Source organism: Penaeus vannamei, chromosome 1, assembly GCF_042767895.1.
Source record: "Penaeus vannamei isolate JL-2024 chromosome 1, ASM4276789v1, whole genome shotgun sequence".
NCBI classification, from domain to species: domain Eukaryota; kingdom Metazoa; phylum Arthropoda; class Malacostraca; order Decapoda; family Penaeidae; genus Penaeus; species Penaeus vannamei.
The window spans coordinates 1329916-1345014 of record NC_091549.1 but is presented as its reverse complement, the minus strand read 5'-3'; the positions used below and the strand labels follow the sequence as shown (position 1 = coordinate 1345014).

The following is a 15099-nucleotide window of genomic DNA, read 5'->3' as shown; positions in this document are numbered from 1 at the left end:
AAGAATTTCTTCTTTATTGCATAAAACAATATACAATAAATACATTACCAAGCCAATATTGTAACATTCAACAATGCACCCACATCTCTTTATAGGAAATATATTAGATGTTTAACTCAAGAAAATGCGACATTGAACCTGTAAACTTGATTTATCTAAAAGCTATACGTAATTTCATAGTGTGTTGTAGGACTGAAGGTTAAAAGTCACTCTATGGGACTGTGGCTCTACAGGAAAGGCTAGATCAGTAGCAACTTGAGGTGTCATGGCATCTGTGTTGATAATTGTTCAGTGAAAATGTAACCATTAAAATCATTATTTTCCACCCTTTTTGAAAATTGAAAAGACCAAAAGGATCAAGCATATTCACAAAGCATCCGTAATTTTCGTGACATCAAAATAAACCCCAAGTGCTGTTTTCCAAAAATAGAACTAGATGCCATGACACCTCCTTGAGTTGCTACTGATCTAGCCTTTTCCCCGGCTCTACCCAGCTGATGTGACATCGAATAAAATTTCAGCCGTGATGACGTTCAGTCTGCCACATCATATCAGTTCATACCAGGATGGTTTCAGGAATTTTCATGTTTGATTTATTTGAACATGTAAAAATATATCAATAACGTTTTAAACACTTTAATTTTACATCAAACCATCTGCAGTCATACAAAATAACAAAAATACAGCCTTTAAAAAAAAAATCCAAAGTGACATCACCATCCGTTGGGTCTTTTGTTTCCGTTTAGCAGATGAATTTCTGTTGAATTCCAGGCCTGCCCTTAGGCCTTCACACTCCAAATTCATTAGTCTTGGTCACATACATACATTTCTCCTGATAACATAAATGCATACTCATTCATGCATATACACGCCACCCACATTCATGCCATCACAAATACATATAAACAAATCATACATATGTGCATACATACTAACACATAGAAAAACAGGCATTCACAACCCCACCCACATAAAACACACAGCATGTCTACAGGCGCACACACATCGCACTCCCTCTCCCTCTCGTTTTCTCACTCACTCAATCACAGATATCTATGTTAAATTCACACATATTTACAGTACAATTTTTTTTTTAATAAACAAGGAAAATCCAATATCAAACAAATTGTTTCTATGAATATCCGTTTATTTGTGTCACCACATGAGCAGTCAAGGATCATGTGTGCTAATACATTGTATTATCCATGTATCACAACACTGTACAGCAAAAAAAAGGCAGCTTATGAAAGTTTCATAAAAATAATCATCTTTTAAATTAAAGTCTAACAAAGTTGGTCATTGTTAAAATACCTACATTCCCATTATTGAAGAAATATGTACAAATTAATTTATACATTAGAATTTTTTAAAATGTACACTGTTGCAAGACATAATCTGCACAACAGCCAACAGCTCACATCTTTACAATTATTTTTTATTTATTGTCTAACATTTACAACTATTAGAATCTCTTCTCCTTTGACCTTTGGAATGGGTGGAACCGATGGAAGGAGTGGTAATTTCTGTGGAGGTGCTTCAGCAATTCTGTGTTGGCTGGAGGCATGGCTACTAACAGGTGCTGCAGGCAATAGGAGTCGCTAAGATCCATGAGGCAATAGATGATATTTTCCAGTATGGTCTGTGCGGGAGGGAAAAAAAAATTGTTAGCTGAATAAGTATCCACAATACACTCTGAAAGTGGAAAGCTATCATTTTATATATAAATATGTGTGCATATATATGTGTGTGTGTGTGTGTGTGTGTGTGTGTGTGTGTGTGTGTGTGTGTGTGTGTGTGTGTGTGTGTGTGTGTGTGTGTGTTTGTGTGTTTGTGTGTGTGTGCGTGTGTGCGTATGTGTGTGTATGTGTTTAAGTATGTGTATGTGTATATGTTTATATTTAACCTAATGCCGACAGGAAGATGGTGCGTTCCCTTTGGCAATGCTTGGTTAAATGTATTTGCACAAAGATGGCTCTGCCACAAAGGAGTCAATTAGTAGATCTTGCGACCTCACTTTTCCTTGAAAAAGAGGGGAAAAGCTTTTTTTCTTTTAGCAATGCTATCAATATTGATACTTATTTTTGTTATAAACATTATAATTACTATATTGTTACTGACATTACTAGGAGCATTATTAAATACTAAAAAATATTATCAAAATCTAAGGAAAAGGGTAAACAGGTGAGACAGGTAGCTTGCGTAATTGGCTCGTTGGTGACAGCTATCTATGTCAAAATAATTACTAGATTCAATATATACATATAGATATACATATATACATACATACATACATAGAAGACAAACCTTAACCGCGGGATATATAGTAGTTTGTTGAAGGCTTTTAACGATGGTCCCAACAGTGAAGTGAACAACTCGTCTTAACTTCTCAGAGAAATGGTTTAACTCCTGTACTACACGCTCAACTAAAGTGATGCAATGAACCATTATCTGAAATAAAATTAAAATTTCAGTGACACTCTATCTCAACTGCACACTGCACACTAAAGGCTCACACACGCCCATGCACACGCACGCACCCACACCCACACACGCACACGAACACACACATTCACACGCACTCACTCCCTCCCTTCCCTCACACAATCACACTCACATGCACACTCCCTCCACCCCTCCATCCCCCTCTCCCTCCCCTCCTCTCTCTCTCTTGTTTGCTTGCTCATTCACTCATTCTACTCACTTACTCACTCATTTGCTCTCACTCACACTCTCATGCTTTCTCTTGCAACCACTTGCTCACTTACATTTTCTCATTTAATTCATTCGCTCATTCACTCAACTCGCCCACACAATCACTCACTCACTCACTCACTCACTCACTCACTCTCTCTCTCTCTCTGACTTACATCAATCTGGTCTTGTGTTAAGTTGCGTTCTTGACTGGCTTGAGCAATGACAGACTTGGTGAGATGTGTGATGGCTGCCAGGAGTGTAGGTATGCGCTCACTCATCAGCGCTTTCTGGCGCACCACAAAGTTGTTGAGAATATCTATTGTAGCAGTAAACACCTGTGAAGATAATTTTGTGTAAATAAAGGATACCATATCATCAGTATTGCTATGAATTAAATGGGCTGAGCTTCAATTTTTTTTTTTCTAAAAATAATTGAGAGAGAGAGAGAATGAGAGATAGAGAGAGAGAGAGAGAGAGAGAGAGAGAGAGAGAGAGAGAGAGAGAGAGAGAGAGAGAGAGAGAGAGAGAGAGAGAGAGAGAGAGAGAGAGAGAGAGAGAGAGAGAGAGAGAGAGAGAGAGAGAGAGAGAGAGAGAGAGAGAGAGAGAGAGAGATATTGGGATAAACATATACAGAAAAAGATATATATATATATATATATATATATATATATATATATATATATATATATATATATATATATATATATATATATAAACATATGACAGAAAAACAATAAACAGACTGAAAGAGGGAAAGAGAGAAAAAAAAATCACGAAACAGAAATATCAAGATAAGTAATCAATGACAATATCTATGAATATACATGTCAACTACATACTTTTCGATAACCAATTATGAAATATTCATATGAATGTAATGTAACATCACACTTCATTATGTGCCACATAATTTCAGTTACCTTCTTGAATTCCTCAGGAGGGAGTGTACTTAGATGAATTGTGGTGCATGGGATCAGACCAAGAACTCTGATATGGGGGCCAATCTTGACAGAGGAGCTAACCACTTTCTTGAGGTGCTCTAACGTGGGCACCAAGACAGGACTGACAGAATCCTTTTCTGTGCTGTGGGCTGATACCAGATCAACGAGGATGTAAACTAAGTTCTCCATGGCCATGGATTTGAGCCGTTTGGTGTGGTCATTGGATTTGGAGTTGATGACTATCTTCCAGAGCATGAATGCATTAATCAAATCTTCTCCCTGAGTTCTTTTAAGGAGGTCCTGCAGCAAGTTCCCGTACTCCTCTGGTGTGGCACTCGAAAACAGTGGGGCCAGAGAGATGTTTGAGCCCTGTAATATGCTCGTGTTGTCAGAGATGCATTTTGGGTATGAAAGAGCCTTCCACACAATAAAGAGAAGATTAGGTACATGCTGCTTTAGTGTTGCTCCATACTTGGATGCAACATTCAGGAAAGTTAAGGCGTATTCCTTCAGCTCCTCATCCCCACTTGTAAGGCAAAGGGAGGCCAGTTCTAAGGAATGCCCAAGTAACTGTTGCCATCTTTCAGGCTCCTGTGGCTGGATCTCTACCCCTTCTGGTGGATTTCCCTCCTCTTTTGGCTCTTGCGGTGGATCTTCTTCCTTTGGCTCTTCCTCTTCCGGTGGCTCCTCCTCTTCCGGTAGCTCTTCCTCTTCTGGCGGCTCGTCTGCTTCTCCTTGCTCTTTCTTTTTCAATGCCCACTGTTTCTTTTTTTGCTTTGCTGTTAATTTTCTCATTTCTGTGACTACAGTGACAGCATGGCCTGTCAGAATGCATGCTGCTGTAACTGGCGTTGTTGTGGCCAGATCTGAGTTGTTGTGCATTTTCAAGATCCAGTCTGATAGGTAATGCACTGTTGATTTGAAGGGTTCCTTCCTTTTCTGTTGAGAGATTTATAAACTTAGTAAATTACTTATTATACATCGAGCCTTAAATAATTTACAACCTGAATGAATCTTCTTTAGTTTGGTTTCTTTTTCCTTTCATTTATATGTGAATACATCATGAATGTATGATTCCAAACCTTTGTAATATGATGGCTGCTTTTCCTCATGCCTGCCTCATATTTCTGTATATAAAACTTATATACATTTACCTTTATGTTACCTACATACTTTGCATAATAATGTTAAGTGTGTAATCTATAGTTACCGAGGGTAGATGCTCTTCAGATCTTGCTTCCCTATTAATGTTAGAGGAGAGTGGTACCACCTCTCCTTGTGAATTCAAACTGAACCCAATTAGTGAATAGGGTATTTATAGTAATCATAGCAAAGTTACTTCTTCACTAACCAAACAGAAACATTACCCTAAAAGTAATAAAGTAACATTGTGTAACAGCAAGTCACTCTCCCCATCAAACATGCCTTGAGGATTATCATCAACCACGTTTTGATGCCCACAGTAAGAAAAAAAAAATTAACCCTCAATACAGTATTTACACTCATTGCCAATGGATTACTCCAATGCCTCCTCATATAAAACAGCAAAAGGCCTAAATATTGGGGCACCCATGCCCATGACGACACGTGCCATTTGCAAGCAACTGGCATATCTGTTTTCATTTCATATGAGAACTGATAAAGTGCAAGATGAAAGTGCTATAGATTGTGAATGGATAGATTATGATTGTATAACTTGTGCATGACATAACAGCCATCCCAGAGGCAATGAGAATACAATAAATTCTCTTTTTTTTTTTGTTCTATAGATTCTCTTTAATACAATGTTGATAGCTAAAAACCTTCCATAAAGATGACATTCCTCATTGATATGTAATACAAATTTATACAAACCCCATGAAATTACCTACCTTGAAGCATGCTGACATTAGCATCACCGCAATGTGTAGGAAAGGCTCCTCATCAGAAGCTGTTTCGGCCATACTCATAATTTGTTCAGCCAGGGTACTAAGGTCAAAGTCAACAGTTTGCACTTTCAAAAGGGTGGACAGAAGATGGTCAAATGCAACTGATCTCTTGTATTCGTCATCTTTAGAAGACTCCCACAGGAATTTTTTCCTTCTTCCAGATTTCATGTATGGCAGGGCTAAATTAAGCACATGCTCTGGCACAACAAAAACAGGAAGGGAAAGCCTCTTCTTAACCAGCCATGAAAGAAGTGTGTCCACATTTATTATGCCTAACACTTCTAATTTGCATACAGAACAGAGTGATATATTAATGGCATCCAAGATGGCTAAAATATTCTCTTCCCTCTCAAAGTGTACTTCCTGCACCAAGATGGCAAAGAGAGCCATCAATATCAGAGCCTGTGAGCCTTCCCTGAGGTGAGCAAGAGGCAAACTACTAATAAGATCAACCATAGTGGCAACTTCTTTAGAGCTGATGCGATTGCATCTGGACGAGCCCCCACTTTTAAGGAGCTTTTCCAACGGACCCCTACACCGCACCAGCATTTCCCACTTCTCTGTATCAAACATTGTGAACTGCAGTGTCGACATCTTTAGGGAAACTTCTTTAAGTCTCTTCAGCAATTTCGTGAAGTAATTCTTAGTGCTACTTTCTCCACTCTCTGATTCTGAATGCTTTCTTTTGCCTGAACCTGACAGGGTTATCAAGAGAGAAAAGATCTCCGACAACACATGAGGGTGGAGAGAGCTGGCTTCGAGAAAGTGATCACTCTTGATGTACACTTTCCATTCTTCTTGATCTTCTCTGATGCCACTGACCAGATGTCTGCAAAACATATCAATTTTTAAAATCATGTCACGACAAGAATCATCTGTTATTCAGCCTGAAAACAGCCACTCTATCCTGGTAACTCTTTGTCTATCTATCTATCTATCTATCTATCTATCTATCTATCTATCTATCTGTCTGTCTGTCCATCCATCCTTCCATCCATTCATCCATCTATCTATCTCTCTATCTACTAACCTCTAACTTCCAATGAATATCTACCTAATATCTTCACACCATTGGGACACTAAAATATATGACTTCAGAGACTACTAACATGGCCATGGCTGGGAGGTGGGCGATGCTGATGAAGGGTAGGAGATAGGTCAGGTGAAAGGTCATCATCTGGGTGATTGGTGCACCCCAGGTCTCCAGGGCATTGACTAGGTACTTGGCCATCCCTTCCATCGCCTTAGTCTGCTGGTTTTTGCCCTGTCCCTCTCTCTCCAGGTTGCTACTGTGTTCTGCTGCGGCTCTGCTGAGTTTCTGAATGACCAGCTGAACCTGTCCAAGGAAAATAAAAATTTGTTAACATGTGTTGGCTCTTCTAGTTTGCTTGTGTGTGTACGTGTGAGTGTGTACGTGTGCATGTGCCTGTGTGTGTGTGTATGTGCATATGGTCAATTATGGAAGAGTAGTCCTACTTTGTATCTCTTGCCAGCAAGTCTAGATAATATCTGTTAATAATCATGACAAGGATTATAATAATTATATGACGATGATAATAATAATAATAATAATGATAACAATAATAAGAATTATAAGAAAAGAATAATAACAAGACTGATAACAACAAAATAATAATCATAAGAAATATAATGACAGTGATATTGATTATTATTACAATAATCACTACCATGATGATAATTACATTAACTAGAATAGTAATTTCATTATTATTGTTAATATCACCATAATTATTGTTATTATCATTTAAATTGTTATTTTAGTTCATCATCAAGATCAGTGTGCTGTGTAGTGCAGTGGTGAACATGCTGGTCTTGCAATCTTGCTGACCTGCGTCCGATCCTGCGTGCTACCAGTGAATGGTAACCCCGGCCATTCCTTGCACACAGGGGCAGATTTAGAAGGCAAAATAAAACAGACAGTATCTCATAGCAAAGAATATCCATTGTAACAAATGGAATTGAAACAAAATCTTAAACTAAATCAGTTCATTTACCTACTATCCTTAATATCAATGATGATGATGATCATGATCATTATCATTTATTTCTTTTTTTATTATCATGATCATCATTGTGGGTAATGCACTTCCAGACCAATTGCTCAAAAATACTTTTATCAAAAGTTTTGTTTAATTTTTACTTTTATCTATAACATAAGCATCAACAGTAGTACACTCTATGATTGTAGTGCATTAACATGAACATATTAATGCTTATAGATAAAAGTTTTAACTAAACAAACATCTAATAAACTGATTTACAGGCACAATTGGTTTGGTAACACTATAGCATACCTTCATTACTACTACTACTACACTATTTATATTATACTATTACTATTACACTATCACTATTACACTATTATTAATACTATTACAATACTACTACAACTACAGCTACAGCTACTACTACTACTACTACTACTACTACTACTACTTATCACAGTAAAACAAATTGTTGTTTTTAAGCTGTGTTGTTATATTCTTTCTTATTTAGGGTGGGCAGGCCTGGCACATTTTTGCACTTTGGATCAGACGTTGGTCTTCCTAATGTGTTTTGTATTTTCAGTTATGGTGCCATTACATAACCTACCAATATTTTTCTCAGTAATAAAAGAATATATGCAGTGATATAACATTTTAGGAATGATGTTTACTTGATATTGTATATTCCAAAATCTGGTAACCAATGGAAACCAATTAGATCTGAAAATAGTAAACTTAGGAGCCAAACCAACATCCAATGCAGCAGTGCTAGATGTAAGCAGACACAAATAACTGATAAAGGCACAAGAAAGGAAAAATACCAATTCTGTATAGAATAAAGAAAACTGTTGGTTATTAAATATTTGCGAAATGATTTCATCCAATTAGCATCATTCAATTTTGAAATCATAATAAACTTGCTGATTGAGAACACCTGCATAACCATGTTTACTTCACTTTATAAGCCTTTAAAAACAACTTTGATTTTTTTTTTTACTTTACACTTACTATATCAGATTATACTTGTTTCATTATGGAAATCAATCTATATCTAAGCTGTATACCTTTATGTAGAGGAATTTACCAACACAAATATCTGTAAAATTATATAGAACCTAAATTTTCAACAATCTTCAGAGTTCACTGACCAAGGAGCAGCCTTGTTTCATATGTCTCTAATCTTCATATCTCAATTTAGTGAATAGACTATTGTTGCATCCTGTCTTTAGATATCCTTGCCAAATCTGGTAACATCTTAGGTCTAAATTGCATCCAAGTACGATAATTCAAAATACATACCAGAGCCAGCTGTGTCGGTTTGTTTCCAAAGTTGGCCACCCTGGCAGAAATCTGTGCCCAGTTATCACTTGAAATGAATGGGAAGAGGTACGAGAAATCTGTTGGTTTGCTTTTCTTGTGTGAATGAATCCGAGGCATTTCAGGAAATTCAGAGTACCTAAAGAAGAGAGAGAAAAATATCAAAACTATGAGTAGAAGTTAGCACATGAAGCAATCAAAAAACATTATTGAAACAAAAATATATAAAGTAAATTCTTCACCTTTGTGTACAAGCTAAGAATTTTTCCATTTAATTTTAAAAATCTAGGTCTACAGTTAACTTCCATTCATCATATAATCAGTCAATTTCAACAAAAGGGATAATAATAAACAATTAAAAAAAACATGCTTTCAGTGTAAGGACTAACAATTGTTAACAGTCTTCAATTCCTTCTTAAATAAATTACCTTATTTCATTTTGATTACTCACTCCTTTAACCCACTCATGATTTATGAGATCCTACCATGTCATGCCTAGACAGTCACTTACACCAAAATGATATCATGCACAGTCGAGCCTCCTCTAAGCTGTTTGTGCCGAATGCATGTTCACTTGTTTGGCCTTGTCTGCACTCACTGAAGATTAATAGGCTTTCAAAAGTAAGCTTAAAATTCTCTTTTTAAGCCTCCTTCCTTGACATTTGTTAATACTATAACCAAGAGCAGTGAGAATGGGATAAATTTGTTTTCTGTGCTCCTAATTTCTCCCTCGAGTGGCTGACACCATGCACCACCAGACATGTAGCTTATAGTATGGTGTCGTGTGACCCTTTCATGAGTGGGTTAATAAGTATCCACGCAGTGAAAATAAGGCTGTACAAAAGTTCCTATTGAGCTACAATAATTTATGTTCTGTATCTATTCTAGTGAAACTAAAATATACACACTGATAATTAAATCAATAAAGTGATATAGTTCTTACCCAGTGTCAGCAGACAAGAGGTTAGTGTGAACTTCACCCCATGAGTGACAAAGGACTAAGACACTACTGCACAAGTTATTATCCTGCAAAAGAAAAAACATAAATCAATACATCACTCAGGAAATCATTAACATTAATAAAATTTCCAATCTGCAAAGAACATTTTGCCATTTTTGGCTCTGTTTTCTTTTCTTTTTTTTCAATACATGAAAACAAACAAGAAGACAATATAAATACATCTAAAAAACATTACACAAAAGCATGTGATATAACAGCTCTAAGAAGCCCCAATTCCCCAGTGTGGAAATCTTACATGAGGAAGAGTCAGCATAGACTCTACAAAGGGCTTGACCACCTCAAGGGCACTCCTCTTCATCATGTCAGCAACTGATGGTGCAAACCCTGCAACTGTTACGGCCTGCATGATTGGACTGGCCATCAGAATGCAGGAATACAGCCAAACTATTGCACTACGAACCTCACTGCTACTTCCAAACTTATCTGAAATACAATCCAAGAAATTGAGAAAGCACTGATATACAATATATGTTAAACACACTGCAAGAGTTAAAGGTCAGTTGTATTGTTTTCAATTCTGCATAAAATCTACTTGTACTTACTTTGAAAAAAATAAAAAATAATAAAAAAATAAAAAATAAAATAAAAAGTTATAATAATAAATAAAATCTTGTCATTAACTAAAGCAACTTTAAATAAAATATTTCTAATCATCATTCAATGCCATGACTTGGGTTTATGTCCCCCAGTCTGGCAATACGCACCTGACCCGTTGACAAGGCCTGGCTTTGTGTCAGTCAGAAAAGTATGTATGCTTTTCCATACAAGCAAAATCTGATTGTGACCGAAGCTGCTGATTACTTTATTGAAAGACATCATAAACCTGCAACATGTTGAGAGGCGAATTAGTTTTGGGATCAGCACATTAAGTTTCATGAAATAAAATACATTTCAGTCTTCCATTGCTTGGAGAAATTTACTAAATTATAACTTTGTCTATCTAGAAAGATTATTCCAGAGATAGTATTACATTTGATTTCCATTCTCAAACATTACAAGCAAAAGATCAAAACCGACTCACCTGGGAGGGATAAGCAGATTTCCCTCATAAATGATTATGGAGTCAGGTACTACTGCCTTTCCGCTTAGGACTGATTGTTTGTTTGTGATGCCTTGCAGCATTCCATTAACCAATCCTGGAACATCTCTCAGCTGATCATATACTTTTAGGACTTCACAGACGAGGTCTTCAAAGGCCTGGTACATGGCCTCTTTGGAGCATAAGCGGTCTGTGTCGGGTGTCTTTGTCTCTTCTTTCTCTGTGCTTGCAAAAAGAAGGTTGTACTTCTTTATTACCATGTTTGCCACAACCTGTGGCAAAATAGCCATCAGGATGCTGAAGCATTTGAAACCTGAAGATGAAGCTAGAGGATGAAGTAACTGTTTATACACCAGTTTGCCCAGCCAGGCCTTTAGGGTGTCCATGCCCAGCTTCGAAGACAGGTCCAGCGATTTCGACTCCACAACTTCTAGCAAGCTTAGCAAAATTCTCTCTGTCTTTGCCTGACTTATGTCTGGCGGTTTGATTTTAAGTTTTGCAATGCTGTCTGCTAAAACATGGGAGCCACTGCTCTTTGATGGGGATACTCCAATCAAGTAGCATAAGACTACTAAAAGTTGGAAATGGAGCTTTTGTTGATTCTGATATTTGTATATGAACTGACTGAACACATCTGATATCATACAGCTGGCCACTTCCACAGGTTCATCTTTTATGGCTGAAACAAGAGCAGCAAAGAATGCCTTTATTTCTTTTGGTACAACAGCTTCACTTTCCTTGGTAAAAAGTGCTTCTAAAGTCATTTTATAGTCTTGCATGAGCTCATTCTCAAAGAGATTCACTGTCACAGTCATTCTGTAATTGACGACCAGCAATTTCACATTCTGATTTTCATCCTCTTTGAATGCTGCTGCCAACCTGGCCATGGGGAGCAGTAAGTGTTCCAATACAGAGTTCATCCCATACTTGTGGTCTAGCTGACTTCTAAGGCTCATCTCAAGCTCCCTGATGACCTTCTGTGCAAGCTCTATGTCCTCATCGCTCTTGTGGCCTTTTAGGATCCAACTAGCAAGGCCCTGTGCCAGTGTAAGGCAGTGGGCAGTGTTGCGTACTATCAATGGAGCAAGGGTTGGGTTGGACATGATGGCCCAACACACCCTGACGGCACTCGGCTGTGGGCCGTCCTCATAGCTGCTACTCACAAGGTTCACCAGAGTCTGTGGAGTTTAACCTTGTTCAGAAAAGTGGTGACGTATCAAAATGGTTTATTAGAAGGACTTAAACATAAAACTACATTCTCTCTGTTTCATTTCAGAGTAATGACTTCTGCTCCTCATCCTTTTATTGCCATTTTGTGGAAAGGCCACAATGGGATCTAAAAATCAGACTACATTTTTTTTATGATTAAAAATGGGGATGAGAAGGGGATGCAATATACAAGAGCTGATCAAAAGGTTTCACCATGTAGCTACAAACATTAAGATAAAATCTTGATGTTGTGAGGCTGGACTGGGCTCATTCTTGTGATAAAAGCAGTGGCTAGTTCATGAATACCTCTTATTTTTTCCTAATTCTGATTTCGTTTTTAGGGTCTGATCCTTCAGAAACATGGCCAGAAAACTAAAAAGAAAGAAAGAAAGAAAGGAAGGAGTGAGGGGAGAGGGAGAGGGAGAGGGAGAGGGAAAGGGAGGGACAGAGGGAGAGAGGGAGAGAGGATGAGAGGATGAGAGGATGAGAGGATGAGAGGAAGAGAGGAAGAGAGGAAGAGAAGAAGAGAGGAAGAGAGGAAGAGAGGAGGAGAGAGCGAGACAGACAGAGAGAGAGGGAGAGAGAGAGAGAGAGAGAGAGAGAGAGAGTGAGGGAGAGAGAGAGAGAGAGAGAGAGAGAGAGAGAGAGAGTGTGTGTGTGTGTGTGTGTGTGTGTGTGTGTGTGTGTGTGTGTGTGTGTGTGTGTGTGTGTGTGTGTGTGTGTGTGTGTGTGTGTGTGTGTGTGTGTGTGTGTGTGTGAGTGTGAAAGAGTGTGAGAGAGTGAGTGAGTGAGAGAGTGTGTCTATTACACTCAACCTCTCCATCAATTCCTTTCACTGCAACAAACAGCGACACTAAACAACATCTATGAGTCACGATGTGTGAATGAAAAGAGTATATTACACCATAGCCATTCATTGACCATTGACAATCATGCATGCTTTGATTGAGAAAGTGCTTAGAATTTCCAATATTTCTTGCAACTAAGCATTAAAATATATTTGTCTGATCATAACAAATGCTCTTGTCTGATCATAACTCTGTTCACTGTTTTATCTGCATATCAGTATCTCATAACTTACTACTCTTTTACTTCTCTCTCTTGTTTGGCCATATCCATCTTCCTCTCTCCCTCTTTCTTTTACTTCATACCTCTTCCTGTCCCTCCCCTTCCCTTTCAACCTTCCCCCTCTTAAGAAGTTTCCTTTTGCATTTAACCCAACTTAAATTTTTTTTGCAACTCTTACACAATCAATAAAATGCCCTATTGCAAGTTTTAATATTCATATCTTATAAGTAATGTACTATACTAATTTTGCAGTTTCTTACATTTTGCATTTATTTAAGATTTAAATAACTGGAATAACAAAGCCTAGTCTTGCTGACATTCTGCATACAATTCCTTTTACATATCATCTATCTAACAATACATTGCTATTTTCTTCAAAGTGTGACATGGGTAATAGTTTAAATATGAGCTTAGCAACTTACTATAATAACAGAATAACTTTACGTATACATATAGATATGGGTGTGTGGGTGTGTGGGCATGGGTGGATGGGAGGGTGGTTGCGTGAGTGTACATGTGTGAATGTGTTTGCATGCATGGTGTGTTTTTGAAGGGTTGGAGAAAATTCAAATAATTAGAATCAATGCAAATAAAGGAAGTACTTACATCAATGAAGGAATCATTTAGTGGGCATAACCACCGGCTGTTGCAAAGCGCCTTCAACCGCTTTGACCCTAAGATAGCTTCCATTGTTGCCCAGGCCTCCACCACCTCCTCTGGGCTCAGGGAAAAGACCTAAAAAAATAAATCAGAAAAGTAGAATTTTGAAGGAAAAAAAACAGACAAAATAACACTGATCTTTAAAAATCAATACTAGAATAATCTTTATACCAAGATGAATCACCATGAATCATATCAATCATAGTCACAACCTACCTTCGATGTGAGCAGCCCCGAGAGCCATGTTACGACAAGATCCTCTTTCTGGAGGGGAGACACATCTATGGGGGCCAAGAACGCCTTCTTGGCAAGCTGCAGTCTCTCATGTAGGGGTTCATCACCATACAGGTATGGCTTTAATCCTGAAATATTGCAAATTTATCAAACAACTACTTCATCATAAAAAAATAAAACTGGGACAAGAATTTCCTGAGGAATAGTAATTATTTCCTCTCTCTCCTTAACAAAGGAAAGATACCAAACCACGAATCAGGATCATTACAATAGGCAGGTTTTGATATATGACAAGAGGAAGATGGCTAACAAAATTTCCGAATATATGGCAGTTAAACAAAAATGCATCAATTCGTTATTTACAGGTGAAGGATCACAGTCAAGATAGCTGCTGTGAGTATTACGTTTCTAACATATATTTTTTTAATATGCACTTTGCACAGAAAATGTATTAAAAGAAAATTGTTTTAGGTTTCAACAATTTATGAACGCCATATACTGTCTGACTGTCATGCACTCCAACTCCCCTGGTCTGACACCAACCACCAAAGTGACAATAACTAGCCTTTACCATTTAAGTTCAAGTAAGATGAATTTTACAGACCTTCCTTGCAATAAGTTAAATTCCTATCTTTCTAGAATATATGCAATATTGCAAAATTTAAAGTCATTTTTCAAATCAAATAGCATAGTAAGTATGGTGATTACTTGACACTGCGCCACTGTTATATTGGACTTCAGAGCTTCCCACTAAAGCACCCAAAGAAATTCAATTAAGATGTAAATAACGCAAAAACACATGCCCAAGGAGGTAAAGTATTACCGATAGTATTTGACCAAGTGATTTCCAAGAAGGTCGGTATAATAATTCAATGAAGGACATCTACAGCATTTTTCATACAAGACAATTCCTGCGCAAACTTAAAATAATGTTGGTACCAGTATCAGATGTAGAAAAGGATACTCGCAACGGGTATTTTGA

The 15099-nt window shown here is 37.5% G+C and overlaps 1 protein-coding gene across 1 annotated transcript in view; it reads right to left on the bottom strand.

Moving 5' to 3' along the window:
* Positions 1 to 1129: 1129 nt before the first annotated feature.
* LOC113821361 (unhealthy ribosome biogenesis protein 2 homolog) overlaps positions 1130 to 15099 on the bottom strand; it is a 14351-nt gene continuing 381 nt past the window's right edge. The window contains exons 2-14 of the mRNA XM_027373838.2: positions 14100 to 14245; positions 13830 to 13958; positions 10929 to 12124; positions 10612 to 10730; positions 10143 to 10330; positions 9830 to 9912; positions 8869 to 9025; positions 6673 to 6899; positions 5507 to 6392; positions 3615 to 4574; positions 2868 to 3029; positions 2305 to 2448; positions 1130 to 1639 (exon numbers count right to left, since the gene is read on the bottom strand). Coding sequence (XP_027229639.2) covers positions 1463 to 1639; positions 2305 to 2448; positions 2868 to 3029; positions 3615 to 4574; positions 5507 to 6392; positions 6673 to 6899; positions 8869 to 9025; positions 9830 to 9912; positions 10143 to 10330; positions 10612 to 10730; positions 10929 to 12124; positions 13830 to 13958; positions 14100 to 14245 — 4574 coding nt within the window. The 3' untranslated portion in view covers positions 1130 to 1462. The remainder of the gene's footprint in view (positions 1640 to 2304; positions 2449 to 2867; positions 3030 to 3614; positions 4575 to 5506; positions 6393 to 6672; positions 6900 to 8868; positions 9026 to 9829; positions 9913 to 10142; positions 10331 to 10611; positions 10731 to 10928; positions 12125 to 13829; positions 13959 to 14099; positions 14246 to 15099) is intronic.